The sequence below is a fragment of the Equus asinus genome, chromosome 8, assembly GCF_041296235.1.
Source record: "Equus asinus isolate D_3611 breed Donkey chromosome 8, EquAss-T2T_v2, whole genome shotgun sequence".
Classification (NCBI taxonomy): domain Eukaryota; kingdom Metazoa; phylum Chordata; class Mammalia; order Perissodactyla; family Equidae; genus Equus; species Equus asinus.
In genome coordinates, this window is record NC_091797.1 from 33,354,482 (window position 1) to 33,376,593 (window position 22,112).

General features: G+C 42.5%; 2 protein-coding genes across 26 annotated transcripts in view; both read left to right on the forward strand.

Annotated features, from left to right (window-relative positions):
* LOC106825028 (class I histocompatibility antigen, Gogo-B*0101 alpha chain) overlaps positions 1–22,112 on the forward strand; it is a 192,503-nt gene that overhangs the window by 43,366 nt on the left and 127,025 nt on the right. The window lies entirely within an intron of this gene.
* Positions 147–20,950, forward strand: LOC106825025 (saoe class I histocompatibility antigen, A alpha chain-like). The gene is made up of 7 exons (XM_044775029.2): positions 147–1,107; positions 1,446–1,715; positions 2,005–2,232; positions 2,827–3,102; positions 3,227–3,334; positions 3,773–3,805; positions 4,155–20,950. Exons 1-7 carry the CDS (start codon positions 1,035–1,037, stop codon positions 4,157–4,159), a joined length of 993 nt encoding a protein of 330 aa, XP_044630964.1. The 5' UTR covers positions 147–1,034; the 3' UTR covers positions 4,160–20,950.

Sequence of the window (22,112 nt, forward strand, 5' to 3'; positions counted from 1 at the left end):
ATCAGTTTGAAAAACAATAATGTCTCCAAAAAATATGCACACTTGCTTAGATGTGAATTACTTATAAAAATACGCAATAGATGAGCACTTGTAAAGGGCATTTTGACTGCAATGACAACTTGCAACTTTAATTTGATTAACACACAGTAACAAACTGTGCTTCTGTGAGTGACTCTGTAGTGAAGACATGTCAGGGACTCACAGGGACAAACGAGGGAATGAAGATCATTTTGAAATACAACAACCTGGAGTCACAGATATACTGACTGGAAAGTAACACTTAAGAGCTTTATGAGTCTGACTGCAGCGCTGTTTAGACACTTTGATATACGAAGGGGCCTAAATCACTTCTTTCACAGATTAGATTCCTGATATTCAGGGGTTTCAAGATCGTGTTACCCACTGTAGTTAATGAAAAAAAGGAACCCGGTCTCTATGAGAACCTCTGTCTGGTGTTTTCAGGCACATTCTCTCCAGGTTTACTGAGAAAACCCCTGTCCCTCCATCTCTATTCCCACGGCGAGCTCACTCTCTGGCGTCAAGTTCCCTGGGGGTGAGTTTTCTTCTAGAAGAGTCCAGGGGAGAGGTCAGGGGTGAGAGGCAGGGAATCCAGTTCAAGGAGTGGGATTCCAGTAAGAGGAGGAGAAGTGGCTGAGCCCAGCCTGGGGGTCTCTCCCTGGTTTCCTCAGACAGCCCCCGGGCCAGGACTCAGGGAGACGGTGTGACAAAGAGCTCTCGGTGCAGGAGGAGAGGGATCAGGGCAAAGTCCCAGGTCCCTGGCCGAGGGTCTGAGGCCTGAGGGCAGTGTCTGGGGCGAGGAAGCTCAGCGTCGCGGAGCCCTGGTCTCCCTGAGTTTCACTTCTGCTTCTCACAATCTGCGACAGGTCCTTCCGCCTGGAGACTCAGGACGCGGCCCCAGTTCTCACTCCCATTGGGTGTGCGGTTTCTAGAGAAGCCAGTCAGCGTCTCTGCGGTTCCTGGTCAAAAAGCCTCCACGGACCCTCCAGGATTCAGATGATCCCCAGACCCCGAGGATGAGAGTTTTGGCGCCCCGAACCCTCATGGCGCTGCTGTCGGGGGCCCGGGCCCTGACCGAGACCTGGGCGGGTGAGTGCGGGGTCGGGAGGAAACGGCCTCTGCGGGGGTCGGAGCGAGGGGACCGCGCGGCGGGGGCGCAGGACTCCCGGGGAAGGCGCTTTACCGCGGACCCAGATCCAGACAGCCTCCCCCCACCTCGGTCCCGCTGCGTCCTGACCCTAGCCCCCGTCCCCCAGGGCCCCTCGCCCCGTCCTGTCCCATCCCAAGTCTCCACCCTTCCCCTTCTGTCGCCCCTTTTCCATCTCCCGAGTCCTCCCCCCTTCCCCCTCCCGGCCCCATCACCCTGGGACCCGGGGACCCGCACCGGGAGGAGGGTCGGCCGGGTCTCAGCCCCTCCTCGCCCCCAGGCTCCCACTCCATGAGGTATTTCCACACCGCTGTGTCCCGGCCCGGCCTCGGGGAGTCCTGGTACCTCGAAGTCGGCTACGTGGACGACACGCAGTTCGCGCGGTTCGACAGCGACGCCGCGAGTCCGAGGATGGAGCCGCGGGCGCCGTGGGTGGAGCAGGAGGGGCCGGAGTATTGGGAAGAAGAGACGCAGCGCGCTACGGGCCTCGCACACTCTTTCCGGGGGAACCTGAACAATCTGCGCGGCTACTACAACCAGAGCGAGGCCGGTGAGCGACGCGGGCCAAGGTCCAGGTCACGACCCCCTATCCCCACGGACGGGCCGGGGTCTCCCCGAGTCTCCGGGTCCGAGATTCACCCTGAGGCTGCGGGACCCGCCCGGCCCCCAGACCCGGGAAGAGCCGGCGGGGACTTTCTGCGGTTTCCTTTTAAGTTTAGGGTTACTCACTCAGGTGGAGTTTGGGCGGGACGGGGCCAAATGGGCGGGGCTGACCTCAGGGGTGGGGTTAGGGTCTCACACCCTCCAGCTGATGTAAGGCTGCTACTTGGGGCCACAAGGACACCTCCTCCGCGCACCCTTTCAGTACGCCTACGACGGCGCCGATTACCTCGCCCTGAACGAGGACCTGCGCTCCTGGACCGCGGCGGACACGGCGGCTCAGATCTCCAAACGAAAGAAGGAGGCGGCGGGTAATGCGAAGTACTGGAGGAACTACCTGGAGGGCACCTGCGTGGAGTGGCTCCGCAGATACCTGGAGAACGGGAAGGAGACGCTACAGCGCGCAGGTGCGAGGGGCTAGGGGGCCTCTGGATTTCCCTTCGGGCTGGGGGCCTCCTACAAGGAGAGGAGGAAAATGCGATCGATGCCTGAGCACACTCATCCAGTGGGTTACGAGGCTGAGTCGGCTTAGGTTTTCAGATCGGGTATCGGACAGTGACTTGCCCAGAGGGCCTGCCTTTCTCTTAGTGACAGTTAAGGGACGCAGTCTCTCCAGGGATGGAGGGGGAAACCATCCCTGAAATAACTGATGAGCAGTTCCCTTTGACTCTGGCACCATGGGACTCTCACTCTCAGGCTTTATTTTGTAATGTGTTTGAGGTCTGATTCCAGCTTTTCTGAGTCACTTGGCCTCCACCCAAGTGACATCGCTATTCCCCCTTTCGGAGACCTGCCTGCTACTGTGGGCTGTCTCATTTTGATTCTAGAAATTTCCAAAGAATAGATTATCCCAGAAGCCTGTGCCCAGGCTGGTGTCTGGGTTTTGTGCTTCTTTCCCCCACTCCACTTGTCCTGTCCATTCTCAGGATGCTCACATGAGTGCTGCTTCAGTGGCCCAAGGAAGATGTAAATTTCTTGAATTTTCTGACCCTTCTCCTCAGACCCCCCAAAGACACACGTGACCCACCATCCCATCTCTGACAGTGAGGTCACCCTGAGGTGCTGGGCTCTGGCCTTCTACCCTGCAGAGATCACCCTGACTTGGCAGCATGTCGGGGAGGACCTGACCCAGGACATGGAGCTTGTGGAGACCAGGCCTGCAGGGGACGGGAACTTCCAGAAGTGGGCGGCTGTGGTGGTGCCTTCTGGAGAGGAGCAGAGATACACATGCCATGTGCAGCACGAGGGGCTGCCTGAGCCCGTCACCCGGAGATGGGGTAAGGAGGGAGCCGTGGGCTCAGAGCCTCTTCTCAGGGAAATCAGGAGCCCTTCTGGAGACCTTCAGCAGGGTCAGGGCTGAGGCCTTGGGGTCAGGGCCCTCACTTTCCCTTCCCTTCCCAGAGCCATCTCATGAATCCATCATCCACATTTTGGGCATCGTTGCTGGCCTGGTTCTCCTGCTGGTCACTGGAGCTGTGGTAGCTGTGATCTGGAGGAAGAAGCACTCAGGTGGGGAAAGCATGTGGTCTGAGTTTTCTTGTCCCACAGTGACTTTCAAGTCCAGGTGGAAGTTTGTCCTGCCTCGTTAATGGGAAGTCCCATCCATAGGCACACGTGCTTTCCTAGTCTCAGGCCCTGTTTGCTAACACTTACTCTTTATTAATGTACATGTAATGACGAAGGACAGACATCACCATGATGAGTCTGGTGATGGGGACCTGATTCCCAGCAGTCACAGGACAGAGGGAAGGTCCCTGCTGAGGGCAGACCTCCTGGAGGGTGGTTGGTCCAGTCCCCACACATGTACTTTCCTCATGTTTCCTGATCCTGCCCTGGGTCTGATTACAGTTCTGGAAACTTCCCTGGGGTCCAGGACTAGGGGGTTCCTTTAGGACCTCATGGCCCTGCCTCCTCCCTGGCTTCTCACAGAATATTTTCTTCCCACAGATGGAAAAGGAGGGAGCTCTGCTCAGGCTGAAAGTAAGTACGGAGGGGGAGTGATTTCTAAGACTCTTCTGATAGTGTAGACAGGAGCCCATGGGGGAGCTCACCCACCCCGTAGTTACTCCTTTATTCTCATCTCCTGTGGGCTCTGACCCCATCCTGTTTTGTTCTGCCCTAGGCTGCAACAGTGCCCAGGGCTCTGATGTGTGTCTCACAGCAGCTGAGACTCTGGAGGCCTGAAGTGGGGAGAAGTTGGGGCAGAGGGGACAGGACTGGGTTATGGGGATTTTTTGCTTGGGAAATTTTGACCATGCAGTGGGCTATTCAGAATCTCACCAGTTACAGCAAGTGACTTAAATTTGTTCATGATTATTTTCTTCTATAGCGTGAGACAGCTGCCTTGTCGAGGACTGAGTGATGCAAGATTTGTTCCTGTCCCAATCGCCCCATTGTGACTGCAGGAATCTCTGATTTCTCTTTCGGCCAAGGGTACCTGAATGTGTCTGTGTTCCTGTTAGCATAATGTGAGGAGGTGGGGAGACCAGTTTCCCCCACGACCCCCTCCCCACACTGACCTGTGTTTTTTCTCTGATTGATTTTCCTGTTCCAGCAGAGCTGGGGCTGGGCCAGTTCCATCCTTGTCTTAACTTCTTGTTGCCCTGAGCTGCAACTTCTTACTTCCTTATTGAAAATAAGAATCTAGATATAAATTTGTTTTTTTATAATTCTTCCCGTGAGGGATTGATGGTTTGATTAAAGAAGAAGATTCCTAAAATTTGAGAGAAGAAATAAAAGGAAGCACTGAGACCCTTCCAGACACTGATGATTCATTCACCTGATATTGGTTGTGTGCCAGATGTGTGACAAAATATTTTTGCATCTGGGGAACATCATTGAAGTGAAAACAGACAGAAGTTGCTGGCCTTGTGGAGCATACGTTGTAGTGGGAAGGATCAGACTATGAACTATAAGCATAGTAAATAAGAACAGTGTTTACGTTAGAAGGTGGTAAGTGCTATGGAAAAAATGCAGTGGGGAAGGCGATGCAGCCCCACAGTGTCCACTTACTTCATGGACCCAGGTAACCACCTCAAGGAGCACACCAGGTTATACACTCATCAGTTCCAATCTCCTTCCAAACCTGAAAGGGAGTTCTTGTGATGGACATCAGCATGTCCTACTTTAAAGCACCCATCACATTCCCATAGTGATTTCCACTGGACCGAGCCCCATATGGGCATTCCTTTAGTGGAACAGGTTTCTGCTGCCCTGTGCCTGACCATTTGGCCTAGCTGTTGACCACTGCCCATGAGTTGGTAGAAACCAAAACATAGGGGCTTTTACCATTCTTCAATTCTTCCATCACTGCTAGAAAAACTGTATTCAACTAGGCTCAGCAAGGTGATCTGTTTTTACTTTTCTTGATCGGAGGAGTGACTTTCCAAACAGGATGTTGTCTTTTCACCTTGAAACTGTCATCTGTAAGCTAAGCAGCTCTTTGTAGGTCAGTTGAGAGCTGTTCATAGGGCACTGTTGAAGTGACGATAGAATCCAGCAGCTCCTCATGCAGTTCCAAAGTCAGTCATAGGGGAAAAGAGGCTGCCTGCTCATGCATGTATCCTCCCTGCATCCCCCTGGTAGCATGATCCTATATAAACCATTTCCTTTTTTTTTTTTTTTTTGATGAGGAAGATTGGCCCTGAGTTAACATCTGTTGCCAATCTTCCTCTTTTTGCTTGAGGAAAATTGTCACTGAGCTAACATCTGTGCTGGTCTTCCTACATTTTGTATGTGGGACATTGCCACAGCATGGCTTGATGGTGTGTAGGTCCGTGCAAGGGATCCAAACCTGTGAACCCCAGGCCACTGAAGCAGAGCTCTCCAACTTAACCACTATGCCGCTAGGCCAGCCATTTCCATTTTTTAATGGAACTCTTCTGGGCACTGTCCTCTCAGTGTTTCTTCAACATTATTCAAGACAACATGGGTATTTCAGGTTCAGAATCATTTTGTGTCTTTCAGTCATAAGGGTAGTTTCAATTAATGTCTGATAGTAAGCCAGTAGCTGCTCCTCAAATGGAAATTCTCTAGTTGAAAGTTCCATTAGTCATCACTAGGAGCTACTCAGGAGCTTCTCCCTGAGCTCCAGTACCCACCCCATGCGGTTATTGTACAGAGAGTGCGTCTGCACTGCACTCCAGCTTCTGTTCTACACTGCTTGGTTTACACTGAACATATCCAATTAATATTACTTGAAGGGTGGATTTGCATGCCTTCTTTTTTGTAATACTAGTAAGGGAAAGTGTTCTCCAGTCAGAGATAATATCCATTCCCGTAAAACATTCAGGTAAAGGAGACATAACGTCTTCACTTAAAGCCTGTTCAACATTCCATTTTCAACCAAATTGTCACTGTAGTTCTATCAACTCTTACACATCTGTATTCTCTCATCCTTATTGTAGCCCACAGTAGGACTTCACCAATGGGTTTTGGTGTCAAAGGGTGTAGGGCTCCATGTAAAGGAGCCAACCTAGACCATTTTACCCACTCTTTTGTATAAGGCGTTGGGTCCCCAGTGAGAGGTTGAGCCAAACTCCACTGGCTCTTTAGTGAATCATTTATTTACTTATATATGTATTTATTTATTTTGGTAATGTTGTTTATAACATTATGCAAATTTCAGGTGTACATCATTATATTTTGATTCCTGTGTAGCTTACATCGTGTTCACCACCCAAAGACTAATTACAATCCATCACCACACACATGTGCCTAACCACCTCTTTCGCCCTCTTCCCTCCACCCTTCCCCTCTGGTAACCACCAATACAATCTCTCTCTCAATTTGTTCATTTGTAGTTTTTTTTTTTTTAAATTTTATTTTTTTCCTTTTTCTCCCCAAATCCCCCCGGTACATAGTTGTATATTCTTCGTCGTGGGTCCCTCCAGTTGTGGCATGTGGGACGCTGCCTCAGCGTGGTTTGATGAGCAGTGCCATGTCCGCGCCCAGGATTCGAACCAACGAAACACTGGGCCACCTGCAGGGGAGCGCGTGAACCTAACCACTTGGCCACGGGGCCAGCCCTTGTTTGTAGTTGTTTTTATCTTCTACCTTTGAGTGAGGTCCTACAGTATTTGACTTTTTCCCTCTGACTTATTTCGCTTAGCATAATACCCTCAAGGTCCATCCATGTTGTCACAAATGGCTGGATTTCATCATTTCTTATGACTGAGTAGTATTCCATTGTGTATATATACTGCATCTTCTTCATCCATTCATCCCTTGATGGGCATCTAGGTTGCTTCCAAGTCTTGGCTATTGTGAATAATGTTGCAATGAACATAAGAGTGCATGTATCTCTACACATTCATGTTTTCATGTTCTTTGGATAAATACCAAGCAGTGGAATAGCTGGATCATATGGTAGATCTATACTTAATTTTTTGAGGAATTTCCATACTGTTTTCCCTAGTGGCTGTACCAGTTTTCACTCCCACCAGCAGTGTATGAGGGTTCCCTTCTCTCCACATCCTCTCCAACACTAGTTGTTTTCTCTCTTGTTAATTATAGCCATTCTGATGGGAGTGAGGTCATATCTCATTGTAGTTTTGATTTGCATTTCCCTGATAGTTAATAGTGTTGAACATCCTTTCATGTGCATATTGGCCATCTGTATATCTTCTCTGGAGAAATGTCTGCTCATATCTTTTGCCTATATTTTAATTGGGTTGTTAGATTTTTTGTTGTTCAGATCTATGAGTTCCTTATATATTTTGGATATTAAGCCCTTATCAGGTATATGGTTTGCGAATATCTTCTCCAAATTGTTAGGTTTTCTTTTCATTTGGTTGATGGTTTCCTTTGCTGTGCAGAAGCTTTTTAGTTTGATGTAGTCCCATTTGTTTATTTTTTCTATTGTTTCCCTTGCCTGGTCAGACATGGTCCTTGAAAATATGCTGCTAAGACCGATGTCGAAGAGTGTACTGTCTATGTTTTCTTCTAGAACTTTCATGGTTTCAGGTCTTACATTCAAGTCTTTAATCTATTTTGAGTTAATTTTTGTGTATGCTGTAAGATAATGGTCTACTTTCATTCTTTTTCATGTAGCTCTCCAGTCTTCCCAACATCATTTATTGAAGAGACTTTCCTTTCCCCATTGTATGTTCTTGTCTCTGTTGTCAATAATTAGCTTTCCATAGATGTGTGGGTTTATTTCTGGGCTCTCAGTTCTGTTCCATTGATCTCTGTGTCTGTTTTTGTGCTAGTACCAGGCTGTGTTGGTTACTATAGCTTTGTAGTATACTTTGAAATGAAGGAGTATGATACCTCCAGCTTTGTTCTTTTTTCTCAGGACTCCTTTGGCTATTCAGGGCCTTTTGTTGTTCCATATAAAGTTTAGGATTCTTTGTTCTATTTCTGTGAAAAATGTGGTTGGAACTTTGATAGACATTGCATTGAATCTGTAGATTGCTTTATCAAGTATGGACATTTTATATCTTTTTATTTCTTTGCGTCTTCTTCAATTTCTTTCAGCAATGTTTTAATAGTTTAATAGTACAGATCTTTCACCTCTTTGGTTAAGTTTATTCATAGTTATTTTATTCTTTTTGTTGCAATTGTAAGTGGGATTCTATTCTTAATTTCTCTCTCTGCCACTTCACTTTTTAATGTATAGAAATGCAACTGATTTTTGTATGTTGATTTTGTGTCCTGCAACTTGACCATATTCATTTATTGTTCCTAAAAGATCTTTAGTGGATGCTTTGGGGTTTTCTTTATATAAAATCATGTCATCTGCAAATAGTGACAGTTTCCAATTTGGATCCCTTTCATTTCTTTTTCTTGCCTGATCGCTCAGGTTAGAACTTCCAATACTATGTTAAATTAGAGTGGTGAAAGTGGGAACCCTTGTCTGGTTCCTGTTCTTAGAGGTTAGCTTTCAATTTTTCTCCATTGAGAATGATATTAGCTGTGGGTTTGTTGTATATGGTCTTTATTATGTTGAGGTATTTTCCTTCTATACCCATTTTATTGAGAGTTTTTATCATAAATGGATGCCATATCTGGTCAAATGCATTCTCTGCATCTATTGAGATGATCATGTGATTTTTATTCTTCATTTTACTAATGTGGTGTATCATGTTGATTGATTTGTGGATGTTGAACCATCCTTGCATCCCTGGAATAAATTTCACTTGATCATGGTGTATGATCTTTTTAATGTATTGTTGTATTCGATTTGCTAGTATTTTGTGGAGGATTTTTGCATCGATGTTCATCAGTGATATTGACCTGTAATTTTTTTTTTTGTGTTGTCCTTGTCTGGTTTTGGTATCCGTATAATGTTGGCATCGTGGAATGAGTTAGAAAGCTTCCTCTCCTCTTCAATTTTTTGGAAGAGTTTGAGAAGGATAAGCATTAAGTCTTCTTTGAATGCTTGGTAGAATTCCCCAGGGAGACCATCTGGTCTTAGACTCTTAGTTTTTAGGAGATTTTGGGTTACTCTATCAATCTCTTTACTGGTGATTGGTCTATTCAAATTCTCTATTTCTTCTTGATTCAGTTTTTGAAGGTTGCATGATGCTAAGAATGTATCCATTTCATATGGATTTTCATAGTATTCTCTTATAATCTTTTGTATTTGTGAGGTGTCTGTTGTAATTTCTCCTCTTTCATTTATGATTTTATTTACTTGAGCCTTCTCTCTTTTTTTCTTGGTGAGTTTAGCTAAAGGTTTGTCAATTTTGTTTATCTTTTCAAAGAACAAGCTCTTGGTTTTGTTGATTTTTTCTATTTTTTTAGTCTGTATTTCATTTATTTCTGCTCTGATTTTTATTATTTCCTCCCTTCTACTGATTTTGGGTTTTGTTTGTTCTTCTTTTTCTAGTTCTTTCAGGTGCACTGTTAGATTGTTTATTTGAGATTTTTCTTGTTTGTTGAGGTAGGTCTGTATTGCTATAAACTTCCCTCTTAGAACTGCTTTTGCTGTGTCCCATAAATCTTGGCATGTCAGATTTTGATTCTCATTTGTCTCCAGGTTTTTAAATTTCCCCTTTGATTTTTTCATTGACCCAACTATTGTTCAGTAGCATGTTGTTTAATGTCCACATATTTGTGGCTCTTCTGAGTTTCTTCCTGTGGTTGATTTCCAGTTTCATACCTTGGTGGTCAGAAAAGATGCTTGGTATTATTTAAGTCTTCTTAAATTTATCAAGACTTGTTTTGTGGCCTGATATGTGATCAGTCCTGGAGAATGTTCCATGTGCATTTGAAAACAATGTGTATTCTGTGGTTTTTGGATGGAATGTTCTGTGTGTATCTACTAAGTCCCTCTGGTCTAATGTGTCGTTTAAGGCCAATGTTTCCTCATTGATGTTCTCTTTGGATGATCTATCCATTGGTGTAAGTGGAGTGTTAAAGTCCCCTCCTATTATTGTGTTTCTGTCTATTTCTCCTATGTCTGGTAATAATTGCTTTATATATTTAGGTGCTTCTATATTGGAGGCATAGATATTTACTACTGTCATATCCTCTTGTTGGATTGTTCCCTTTATCATTATGTCATGCTCTTCTTTGTCTCTTGTTACAGTTTTTGTTTTAATGTCTATTTTGTCTGATATAAGTATTGCTACCTCACCTTTCTTTACATTGCTATTTGCACAGAGTACATTTTTCCATCCCTTCACTTTCAGTTTGTGAGTGTCTTTAGGTCTGAAGTGCGTCTCTTGTATGCAGCATATATATGGGTCTTGTTTTTTATCCACTCTGCCATCATGTGCCTTTTCATTGGAGCATTTAGTCCACTGACATTTTGAGTAGCTATTGGTAAGTTTGTACTTACTGCCATTTTGTTACTTTTTTTCTGCGTCTTTTAGTAGTTCTTCTCTGTTCCTTTCTTCTTCTCTTTTTCTCTTCCCATGTTGTTTGATGGGTTTCTTTAGTATTATTTTTGGGTTCCTTTCTCTTATTTTTTTGTTTGTTTGTTAAAGGTTTGTGGTTTGTGATTACCATGAAGTTCATGTAGAATAAGCTACATATATAGCAATCTATATTAAGTTGATGGTCTCTTTAGTTTGACCTCTTTCTAAAATTTCTACTTTTTACTCCTCTCCTTCCACATTTTATGTTTTTGATCTGATATCTAACTTCTTTGTGTGTGTGCTTGTGTATCTGTTACCCTCTTATCATTGAAATAGGTAATTTTAGTACTTTTGTCCTTTGACCTTCATGTTATCTTCATAGGTGGTTAATCTGCTACCTTTACTGTATTTTTGGCTTTACCAGTGATTTTATTGTCTTTTTTTTTTTTGATAATTTTCTTATTCCTATTTATGGCCTTCTCTTTCCCTCTTAAATAAGTCCTTTTAGTTTTTCTTGTAGAACTGCTTTCTTGGTGAGAAACTCCTTTAATTTTTGCTTGTCTGGAAAACTCTTTAGCACTCCTTCCATTCTGAATGATAACCAGCTGGGTAGAGTATTCTTGGGTGTAGGTTTTTTCCTTTCAGCACTTTAAATATATCATGCCACTCCCTTCTAGCCTGTAAGGTTTCTGCTGAGAAGTCAGCTGATAGCCGTATGGGATTTCCTTTGTGTGTTACTTGTTCCCTTTCTCTTGTGGCTTTTAGGATTCTCTATCTTTAATTTGGGACATTTTAATTATAATGTGTCTTGGTGTGGGCCTCTTTGGGTTCATCTTGTTTGGTGCTCTCTGTGCTTCCTGTTTTTGGATGTCTGTTTCCTTCCTTAGGTTAGGGAAGTTTTAGCTATTATTTTTTCAAATAGATTATCTGCTCCTTTGTCTCTCTCTTCTCATTCTGGGACACCTATAATACTAATGTTAGTGTACTTGATGTTGTCCCAGAGTTCCCTTAGACTGTTCTCATTCTTTTAATTCTTTATCTGTTCAGTTTGGGTGATTTCCTCTAGTCTTTTGTCCAGCTTGCTGATCTTTTCTTCTGTATCATCTACTCTGCCATTGAGTCCCTCTAGTGAATTTTTCATTTCCAGTATTGTATTCTTCATTTCTGATTGGTTCTTTTTTGTATTTTCCAATTCTTTGCTGACATTCTCACTGTGTTCATCCATTCTTCTCCCAAGATCAGTGAGCATACTTATGACCTTTTGTTTGAACCCTTCATCAGGTCAATTTTTTATTTCTGTTTAATTTAATTCTTTTTCAGGGATCTTGTCCTGTTCCCTTACTTGAAACATATTCCTCTGCCTCCTCATTTTACTTATTTCTTTGTGTTTTTATCTATGTATTGGGTGAGTCAGCTATGTCTTCTGATCTTGGAGAGGTGGCCTTATATGAGAGATGCCATATGAAACCCAGCAGTTTGGTTCCCTCTTGTCACCAGTTCCAAATGTTCCAGGAGTAACACTTGTGTAGACTATGTGTGTCCTTCTGTTGTGACAGAATTGCTCTTTGTGCAGGTGCCCAGAGAGGATAGGCTGTTCCCCTGGCTGGCCGGTTGTAATTCTCAGCTGCATTTGGCTGCTATGGATCATTCAATCACTTTATTGGGCATGGGGAGCCCCAGCACAGTTGGCTGCAAGGTGTAATAGCACACTCCTGTTGCAGCTGTTCTATTAAGTGAGCTGACCCTCAGCATGGCTGGTTGCTAGGCTCAAGGGCTTAAACTTGCTGTAGGCCTCTGGCCTATAAGGCTGATGTCAGGTCTCTCAGGATTGCAGCTGAGGGGGGATGGCCCCAGGCACAAGAGCACCCAATTCTTTCAGGCTTTGGAAAGTGGGGTTGATCTTCTATGTGACTGAGAAGCTGAAGTCTTCTGCAGCTAAGTCCCACTGCCCACAGGTCCACACACACTGTCAACACAGTCCTGCCCCATGCACATGCCCTTACCCCCTGAAGCAGACCCACACACTCCACCCACTACTTGCATATGTCCTGCCCCTCAGAGGCAGACCCACTCTCCTGGATGCAGAGAATCCAGGCACTGTGCCTATGCTGGCCCACAAGTTGCCTGAGGGCTTGCTGTTGGGTGTGGCCAGTTCCTAGCACAGGTTGCCTGCCTTTGCTGAACTGGGTTAAATCAGTGCTCTAGTGGGCAGGGAAGACCCCTGGGCTAACAGGCCAGGGGGAGATCTCCAATGGTGTCTTCCAGTGTCTGTGTCAGCATGCCTGTAATAGGTCACATTAATGGCTGCTGCCAATGTCTCTGTCCCTGGAGAGGTCTCACCAGACCCTATCAAGTGAGTCTCTTTTCACAAAAGAACTGTGCACCTTTCTGGTGATTTTAGTTTGCTTTCTCAAAAGGGTGAATTTGTATGTGGGCTCTTTAAGAGCCAGCTTTATTTTCTCTTCTGTCTGATAGCTTTCCTGGGGGTATTCCAGGTTGTTATTAGTAGCCAGAAAAGCCATATATTATGAAACATGTTCTGTTGTGCTGAGGCCAGTGGATGCCTATAGCAGTAATGTTCCCCTGCTCAGGTCCTCTACTCCTCCAGGGATGGCTGCATACCTTAGGAGTGCTCCTGGCTGGCTGTGAAGTGCTGCAGCTTGTGAAGGTGTCTTTTTTCTCTCCAGAAAGTAATTCCTGCCTCTCCCACCTCAGTCAGGACTGTCCTTTGTTGCAGGGGTTCTTTTTATCCAGTTTTCAATTCTCTTGCAGGAGTAATTGTTCCAAGAGTAGTTGTGAATTGGTTGTGGGAGGAGGTGAGTTCAAAGTCTGCCTATGCCACCATCTTGACACCTCTACCCTGTTAATCTGATTTATTACCACTGCCCCCCCCCCTTTTTAAAAGTATGGTTTTCAGTGAGGGAAATTGACCCTGAGCTAACATCTTTTGCCAATCTTCATCTTTTTTTTCCTCCCCAAAGCCCTGGTACATATTTGTATATTCTAGTTGTAAGTCCTTCTAGTTCTATTTGGGATGCCACCACAGTGTGGCTTGATGAGTGATGTGTAGGTCTGTGCCCAGAATCTGAACCAGTGAATCCCAGGCTGCCAAAGCAGGGCATGTGAACTTAACCACTATGCCGCCGGGCCAACCCCTATTCCATTTCTTAGTAATCGTCTGTATTAGGACTTTCAAGAAATGGAACCAATAGATTATATGTGAACTGATATGATATATATAATATGATATAAGGAATTAGCTCATGTGATTGTGGAGGTTGAGAAGTCCCATGATCTGCCGTCTGCAAGCTGGATTCCAAGGAAAGCCAGTGGTGTAATTCAGTTTGAGTCCAAAGTCCTGAGAACAGGGGAGCCAATGGTGTAAAAGATCCCATGCTGGGGTCAGAGGATTGATGTTCCAACTCCTGCAATCAGGCAGAAAATGGGGTGCACTTCGTCCACTTTTTGTTCTATTCAGGCTCTCAATGGATTGGATCATGCCCACTCACACTGGGGAGTCCAGTCTGCTTTACTGGGTCCACTGACTCAAGTACAATCTCATCTGGAAACACGCTCAGACACACTCAAAACTAATGATTAGCCAAATATCTGGGCGCCCTGTGACCCAGTCAAGTTGACATATAAAATTAGCCATCACAAGTCCATCCCTTGTCTACCTGTCACGGATATGTTTCTCCTTAAGCCATACTTAATCTCCAAATAAGGACAATAACAAGGTCATCATTTCACTTAACATTATTCAAGTATCCTGCATACAACTGAAAATGCACTAAACTCTTTCCCAGAGAGGAAGTAAAGTCATTGAGTTATGTTTAGTTTTCTCCTTGTAAATACTATAATGTAAGATTAATAGTAGTTAAATACTATGATATAAAGTGAATACATCTTATGTTACGTGATAAGGGAATAAGAGAGCAAAGAAAACAAACGTATTATACACACACTCACACAATCACTATTCATAACAAAATAAAAAGGAAATACTAAAGACAATTACAGTCCTTGTTTCTTTAACTGATAACACGGTTATAGTTGGTACTTATAACTACCTTCTTCCACAATCCACTCCGTATCCTTTGCCTTCAGTAAGTACTTTAGCTGGTCATGGTCCTTTACCTGGTAAGGTGAACCAAGCCTTCATTATGAAGGGTCTGTAGTCTTTCTTGTTCTGAGTTTTTTAGTTTTCCATTGTCCTTGATCACAGGGCATAGTCATACTAAAAGACACCATAAGGATTCTCCTGTGTTCCAGACACACCCTTTCTTACCTCCACTGTAGAATAGTAGTCCAATTTCTCCTTGGTAGTCAGGATCAATCACCTCACCTAGGACTGTAACTCCATTCTTTGCCTGTTGATTCAGAGACAGGAGGAGCCCAAAGTGGCCAGATGGAAGTCCCAGCTTCTGGTTCAATGGAATCCTTGTTGTGTCTCTTGATGGAAGCATTCCTCCTTCTGGAGCTAAGACCTCTAGACCAGCAGAGCATAAAGTTGTGGGAACAGGAGGAAAAATTTTGCTGGTGGGTCACTAGGGGTAATAGTGAGTAGTGCCACTCCCTTTTCCACCTGTTGGTTCCTAGACCCATGCATTCCTGGCTATGGGAGAAACAGCATCATATATTGGACTCTGATTCAAATGATATACAGTCACCTGGAGAACCTTGCCCCAGCCCTGCAAGGTATTGTGACCTAGTTGGTACTATAACAGAGTTTTCAAAAGGCCGTTCTACCATTATATCAAGCCAGTTGCTTCAGGATGGTGGAGAATGTGGTAAGACCCTTGAATTCTGTGAGCATGGGCTCATGGCCACACTTCTTTTGCTGTGAAATGAGTTCCTTGATCAGAAACAATGCTGTGTGGAATAGCATAATGGTGGATAAGGCATTCTGTAAGTCCACAGATGGTAGTTTTGGCAGAAGCATTGCCTGCAGGGAAGGCATATCTGCATTGAGAGTAACTGTCTACTCCACTAAGGACAAAATGCTGCCCCCTCCATGATGGAAGGAGTTTAGTGTAATCAACCTGCACTAGGAAGCTTGGTGACACCCAAGGGTACCATATCAGGGACTCAGTGTTGGTCTCTGCTGCTGGCAGATTGGACACTCAGTAGTTGCATTAGTCTGCTTAACCTTGGTGAGTGGAAGCCCATGTTGCTGACCCCACACGTAACCTCCATCCCTGCCACCATGGTCACTTTGTTTATGAGCCCATTGGAGGATTCAGAATGTGGCTGGGGAAAGAAGTCAACAGAATTGTTCATCCTATCCACTTGATTATTAAAATCTTCCTCTGCTGAGGTCACCCTTTGGTGAGCATTCACATGGAACACAAATATCTTCACATTATTTACCCATTCAGAGAGGTCTATCTACATACCTCTTCCTCAAATTTCCTTATCACCAGTTTTCCAATCATGTTCCTTCCACATCCCATCCAGCCAAGTCATCGACTACAGCCCATGAATCTGTATAAAATTGCACATTTGACCATTTCTACTGCCAAGCAAAGTGAACAACCAGGTGACTGCTTGAAATTCTGCCCTCTTTGGAGGATTTCCCTTCACCACTGGCCTTCAGGGGAGTCCCAGAGGGGAGCTGTATTGCTTCAGCTGTCCACTTTCAGGTACTGTCTGCATATTGTGCAGAAGCATTTATAAACGAGGCCTGAGTCATCTCTTCCCCAGTCAACTGATCATAGGGAAATCCCAATGAAGTCATAGGTGCAGGCTGGGAGAGAGACAAGGTAGTGTAGCAGGACTATAGAAAGTAGTGGGGACCATGGGAATTTGGATCACTTCTTCATGTACCTTTCTTGTGCCTTCTGGATCTGCTCATGTTCAATCATGTTTATACCAGTTCCATTGGATGATGGAGTGCTACTGTGCATGCCCAACTTTATGGCTTGGGGGATTAGACAACACCCAGTTTATGATAAGCAACTCAGGTTGCATGGTGACTTGGTGGCCCATGGTTCTGTGTTCAGTCTCTAGTAAAACACAGTAACAGGCCAAGAGCTTTTTCGCAAAAGGGGAGTAGTTATCTGTGGAGGGTGGCAGGGCTTTGCTCTAAAATCCTAAGTGCCTGCACTATGAGTCACCTGTAGGGGCCTGCCAAAGGCTCCAAACAGCATCTCTGCCTGTTACTGATACTTCAAGCACCATTGGAATAGCTGGATCATGTGGATCAAGAAGCAGAGCAGCTTGCACAGTAGCCTGAACCTGTTGCAGAGACTTGTCTTGTTCTGGGCCCCACTCAAAACTATCAACCTTTCAGGTCATTCCAAAAATTGGCCAGAATAACACACCCAAAGGAGAAATACGTTGCCTCCAAAATCCAAGGAGGCCTAGTAGGTGTTGTGCCTCCTTTTTGATTGTAGGAGGGGCCAGATGCAACAACTTATCCTTCACCTTAAAAGGGAGATCTGCTTTCTCCAGCTTTATTGCAATATAATTGACATATAACATTGTGTGAGTATAAAGTGTACAACCTCATGATTCAATACATGTATGTTTTCAAAATGGTTACCACAATAGAATTAGTTAACACCTCCGTCACCTGTTGTAATTATCTCTTTCTTTTCCTTTTTTTGGTATTGAGAGCACTTAATTTACTCTCTTAGCAACTTTCAAGTATACAATATAGTATTGTTAACTGTAGTCACCATGCTGCACATTAGATCCTCAGAACTTTTTCAGTTTGTAAGTGGAAATTTGTACCCTTTCACCAACATCTCCCCATTTCCCCTACCCCCATCTCCTGGCAACCACCATTCTACTCTCTGTTTCTATGAGTTTGGCTTTTTTAGATACCACATGTAAGTGAGGTATGCAGTATTTGTCTTTTTCTGTCTAACTTATTTCATTTAGTATAATGCCCTCAAGGTCCATCCATGTTGTTTCAAATGGCAGGATTTCTTTCTTTCTCATGGCTGAATAACATTCCTTTGCATATATGTACACCACATCTTCTTTATCCATTTGTCCATAGAGGGACATTTAGACTGTTTCCATATGTTGGCTATTGTGAATAATGCTGCAATGAACGGGAGAGTGTAGCTATCTTTTTGAGATCCTGATTTCATTTCCTTTGGATATATACCCAGAAGTGGGACTGCTGGATCATATAGTAGTTGTGTTTTTAATTTTTTGAGGAACCTCCATACTATTTTCCATAACAGCTGTACCAATTTACAATCTCATCAACGGTGCACAAGTGTTCCCTTTTTTCCACATCCTCACCAAGACTTATGTCTTGTCTTTTTGATAGTTATCATTCTAACACATCTGAGGTGATATGTCATTGTGGTTTTGATCTGCATTTCCCTGATGATTAGTGATGTTGAGCATCTTTTCATGTACCTGTTAGCCATTTGTATGTCCTCTTTGGAAAAATGTCTGTTCAGGTTCTCTGCCCATTTTCTAATCTAATTGTTTTAGTTGTTTTTGCTATTGAGTTGTATGAGTTCTTTATATATTTTGGATGTTAACCCCTTATCAGGTAGATGGTTTGCAAATATTTTCTCCCACTCTATAGGTTGCCTTTTCATTTTGTTTATTGTTTCTTTTGCTGTGCAGGAACTTTTAGTTTGATGCAGTCCCAGTTATTTATTTTTGCTTTTTTTACTTTTGCTTTTGGTGTCATATCCAAAAACTCACTGCCAAGACCAAAGTCAAGAAGCTTTTTCTCCATGTTTTCTTCTAGGAATTTTACTATTTCAGGTCTTACATTTAAGTCTATAATCCATTTTGAGTTAGTTTTTGTTGATACTGTGAAGTAGGGGTTCAATTTTATTCTTCTGCATGTGACTATCCAATTTTTCAAACATTATTTATTGGAGAGACTATCATTTCCCTGCTGAACATTCTTGACTCTTATAAAATATTAGTTGATGTACACATATGTGTGGGTTTATTTCTGGGCTCTTGATTCTGTTACATTGTTCTGTGTCTATTTTTATGCCAGTACCATACTATTTTGATTATTATAGCTTCGTAATATAGTTTAAAATCAGAAAGTGTGATGACTCCAGCTTTGTTCTTTTTTCCTCAGGATTGCTTTGGCTATTTGGGATCTTTTGTGGTTCTATACAAATTTTAGGATTGTTGGTTCTCTTTCTGTGAATAGAACTTTGGAATTTTGATAGGGATTGCATTGAGTCTGAGATTGCTTTAGGTGGTATGGACAACTTGACAGTATTAAATCTTCCATTCCAAGAAAATGGGATATTTTTCCATTTATTGGTGTCTTCTTCAATTTGTTTCATCAAAGTCCTATAGTTTTCACTGTGTGGATCTTTCACTTCCTATTGTAAATTGGATTGTTTTCTTCATTTATTTTTCAGATATTTTGTTGTTGGTGTATAGAAATGCAAGTGATTTCTGTAAACAAAAGTCAGTAGCTTTCCCATATAACAGCATGAACAAATAGAATTTGAAGTTAAAGACACAACATTATTTACATTTCACCCCCCCAAACTGAAATACTTAGGTATAAATCTAACAAAAGATGTGTATGACCTATATGAGGAAAGTTACAAACTCTGATGAAAGAAACCAACAAAGAACTAAATAAATGGAGAGGCATTCCATGTTCATGGATAGAAATATGTCAATATCCCCAATTAGTGAAGACTTCAGTTCTTCCCAAATTGATCTATGGATTCAATGTAATCCCAATCAAAATCCCAGCTAGTTATTTTATATGAACAAAATAATTCTAAAGATTGTCTGCAGAGGCAAAATACCCTAATAACCAAGCCAATATTGAAGGAGAGGAACAAATTTGGAAGACTGACACTACCCAACTTCAAGACTTATTATAAAGCTACAGTAATCAAGACAGTGTGGTATTGGTGAAAGAATAGACAAATAGATCAATGGAACAGAATTGAGAGCCCAGAATAGACACACATCAATATAGTCTACTGATATTTGACAAGTAGCAAAGGCAATACAATGGAACAAAGATAGTCTTTTCAACAAATGGTGCTGGAATAACGGGACGACATTCACATGCAAAAAATGAATGTTGACACAGATCTTAACCCTTCACAAAATTTAACTCAAAATGGATCATAGACCTACATGCAAAATGCAAAACTATAAAACTAAAAGATAACGTAGGGGAAAATCTGTATGGCCTTGGGTATGGCGATGACTTGTTAGATACAATACTAAAGGCGAGATCCATGAAAGAAGTAATTAATAAGCTGGATTTCATGAAAATTAAAAATTTCAGCTCTGTGAAAGACAATGTTAAGAGAATGAGAAGACAAGCCACAGAATGGGCAAAAATATTTGCGAAAGACACATCTGATAAAGGTCTGTTACCTAAAATATACAAAGAAGTGTTAAAACTCAACAGTAAGAAAACAAACAACCTGTCTGAAAAATAGGGCAAGGACCTTAACAGTGATAGATCATCAAAGAAGATATACAGGTGGCAAATAAATATATGAAAAGACACTCCATGTCATATGATATCAGAGAAATGCAAATTAAAACAACAAGACATTAATGCACACCTATTAGAATGGCCAAAATATTGAACACAGACAACAACAAATGATGGTGAGGATGTCGAGCAACAGGAACTCTCATTCACTGCTGGTGGGAATGCAAAATAGCATAGCCACATTGGACAATAGTTGGCAGTTTCTTACAAAACTGAGTACACTCTTACCATACAATCTGGCAATCACACTTCTTGCTGTTTACCTAAAGGAAATGAAAATGTATGTACACAGAAAAATCTGCACACGTGTTTATAGCAGCTTTATTCATAATTGCCCAAACTTGGAAGCATCCATGATGTCTTTCAGTAGGTGAGAGGATAAATAAACTGGTACATCCAGACAATGGAATGTTATTCAACACTAAAAAGAAGGAGCTGTCAAGTCATGAAAAGACATGGAAAAATCTTAAACGCATATTACTAAGTGAAAGAAGCCAATCTGAAAAGACTGCATGCTGCATGATTCCAACTATATGACATCCTGGAAAATGGAAAACTATGAAGACAGTAAAAAGATGTGTGGTTGCCAGAGGTTAGGCTAGCAGGTAGGGTTGAATAAGTGGAGCACAGAGGATTTTTAGGGCAGTGGAAAAAACTCTAAATGACATTATAATTATGGACAGGCTTCATTATATATTTGTCTAAACCCATAGAATGTACAACATCACATACTAACTCTACTGTAAACTACGGACTTTGAATGATTATGATAGGTCAGTGTAGGTTCATCACTTGTAACACTTGTACCACTCTAGAGAGGGATGTTGATAGTAGGAGAGGTTGTGTATGGTGGCGGGGGGGGGGGGGGGTGGGGGGGTGGGGGGGTGGGGGAGAAGAAGGTATATGGGAAATCTGTGTACTTTCCTGTTAATTTTGCTGTGAACCTAAAACTGGTCTTAAAAAGTCTTAATAAAACAAAAACAAAACAAATCAACCAAATACAAAAGATTCATCCAGGTTGTTGCATGAACATTTTATTTTTTAATCATTGAATATATTCCAGTGCATGGTGTACTGTGTTTGTTTATCCTTCCATTGTTGAAAGATATCTGGATTGTTTACAGTTTTTAACGATTGTGAATAAGGCTGCTATTAACATTCACCTGCAGTTGTTCTGTGGAAATAGGTTTTCAATTCACTTGGGTAAATATCTAGCAGTGCAATTGCTGAGCTGTATGGTGAGTATTTGTTTAAGTTTATGAGAAACTTCCTAACTGTCTTCCAAACTGGGTTTACTATTTTTCATTCTCATCAGCAATGAATGAGAGCTCCCGGTGCACTGTATCCTTGCTAGCAAATTTATTGTCATAAAATTTTTTTAAAAAACTATTCTAGTTGTGTAGTAGGATCTTACTGTGGCTTTACTTTGTATTTCCCTAATGACAAATGATGTTAAGCATCTTCCCATGTATTTGCCACCCATATACCTTCTTTGGTGAAGATCCATCTTTTAGTCACTTATTAAATTGGCATATGTTTGTTTTCCAATCGTTGGGTGTTAATTTTCTATATGTATTTTGGTTATAAGTCCTCTATCATATATGTGACTTTCAAAAATTTTCTTCCAGTCTGTGTCTTGTCTTTTCATTCTCTTAATAATAGTGTCTTTTGTAGAGTAAAATTTTTAAATTTTGGTGAAGTCCAATATATCATTTTTTTTAATGGATTTGGCTTTTGGTGTTTTACCTAAAAAATCCTCACCAAACCCAAGGTCAGATTTTTCTCTTTTGTGTTCTTCTAGAATTTTTATGGCTTTACATTTTACATTTAGGTCTATGATCCGTTTTGAGTTAATTTTTTATGTGTAATGAAGTATTGTTTAGGTTACTACATTTTTGCATATGGATGTCCATAGATCTCAGGACTTTTTCTTAAAAAGACTCTCCCTTCTTCACTGGATTACCTTGCATCTATTTTCAAAATCAGTTGACTATATCTGCATAGGTCTATT

What these genes read in the sequence shown, in the direction of transcription:
- LOC106825025 (XM_044775029.2), top strand. Translation starts at nt 1,035, where the DNA reads ATGAGAGTTTTGGCGCCCCGAACCCTCATGGCGCTGCTGTCGGGGGCC. An exon ending in CCTGACCGAGACCTGGGCGG is followed by an intron (nt 1,108 to 1,445) that starts GTGAGTGCGGGG and finishes CCTCGCCCCCAG; the next exon opens with GCTCCCACTCCATGAGGTAT. An exon ending in GCCCGTCACCCGGAGATGGG is followed by an intron (nt 3,103 to 3,226) that starts GTAAGGAGGGAG and finishes TTCCCTTCCCAG; the next exon opens with AGCCATCTCATGAATCCATC.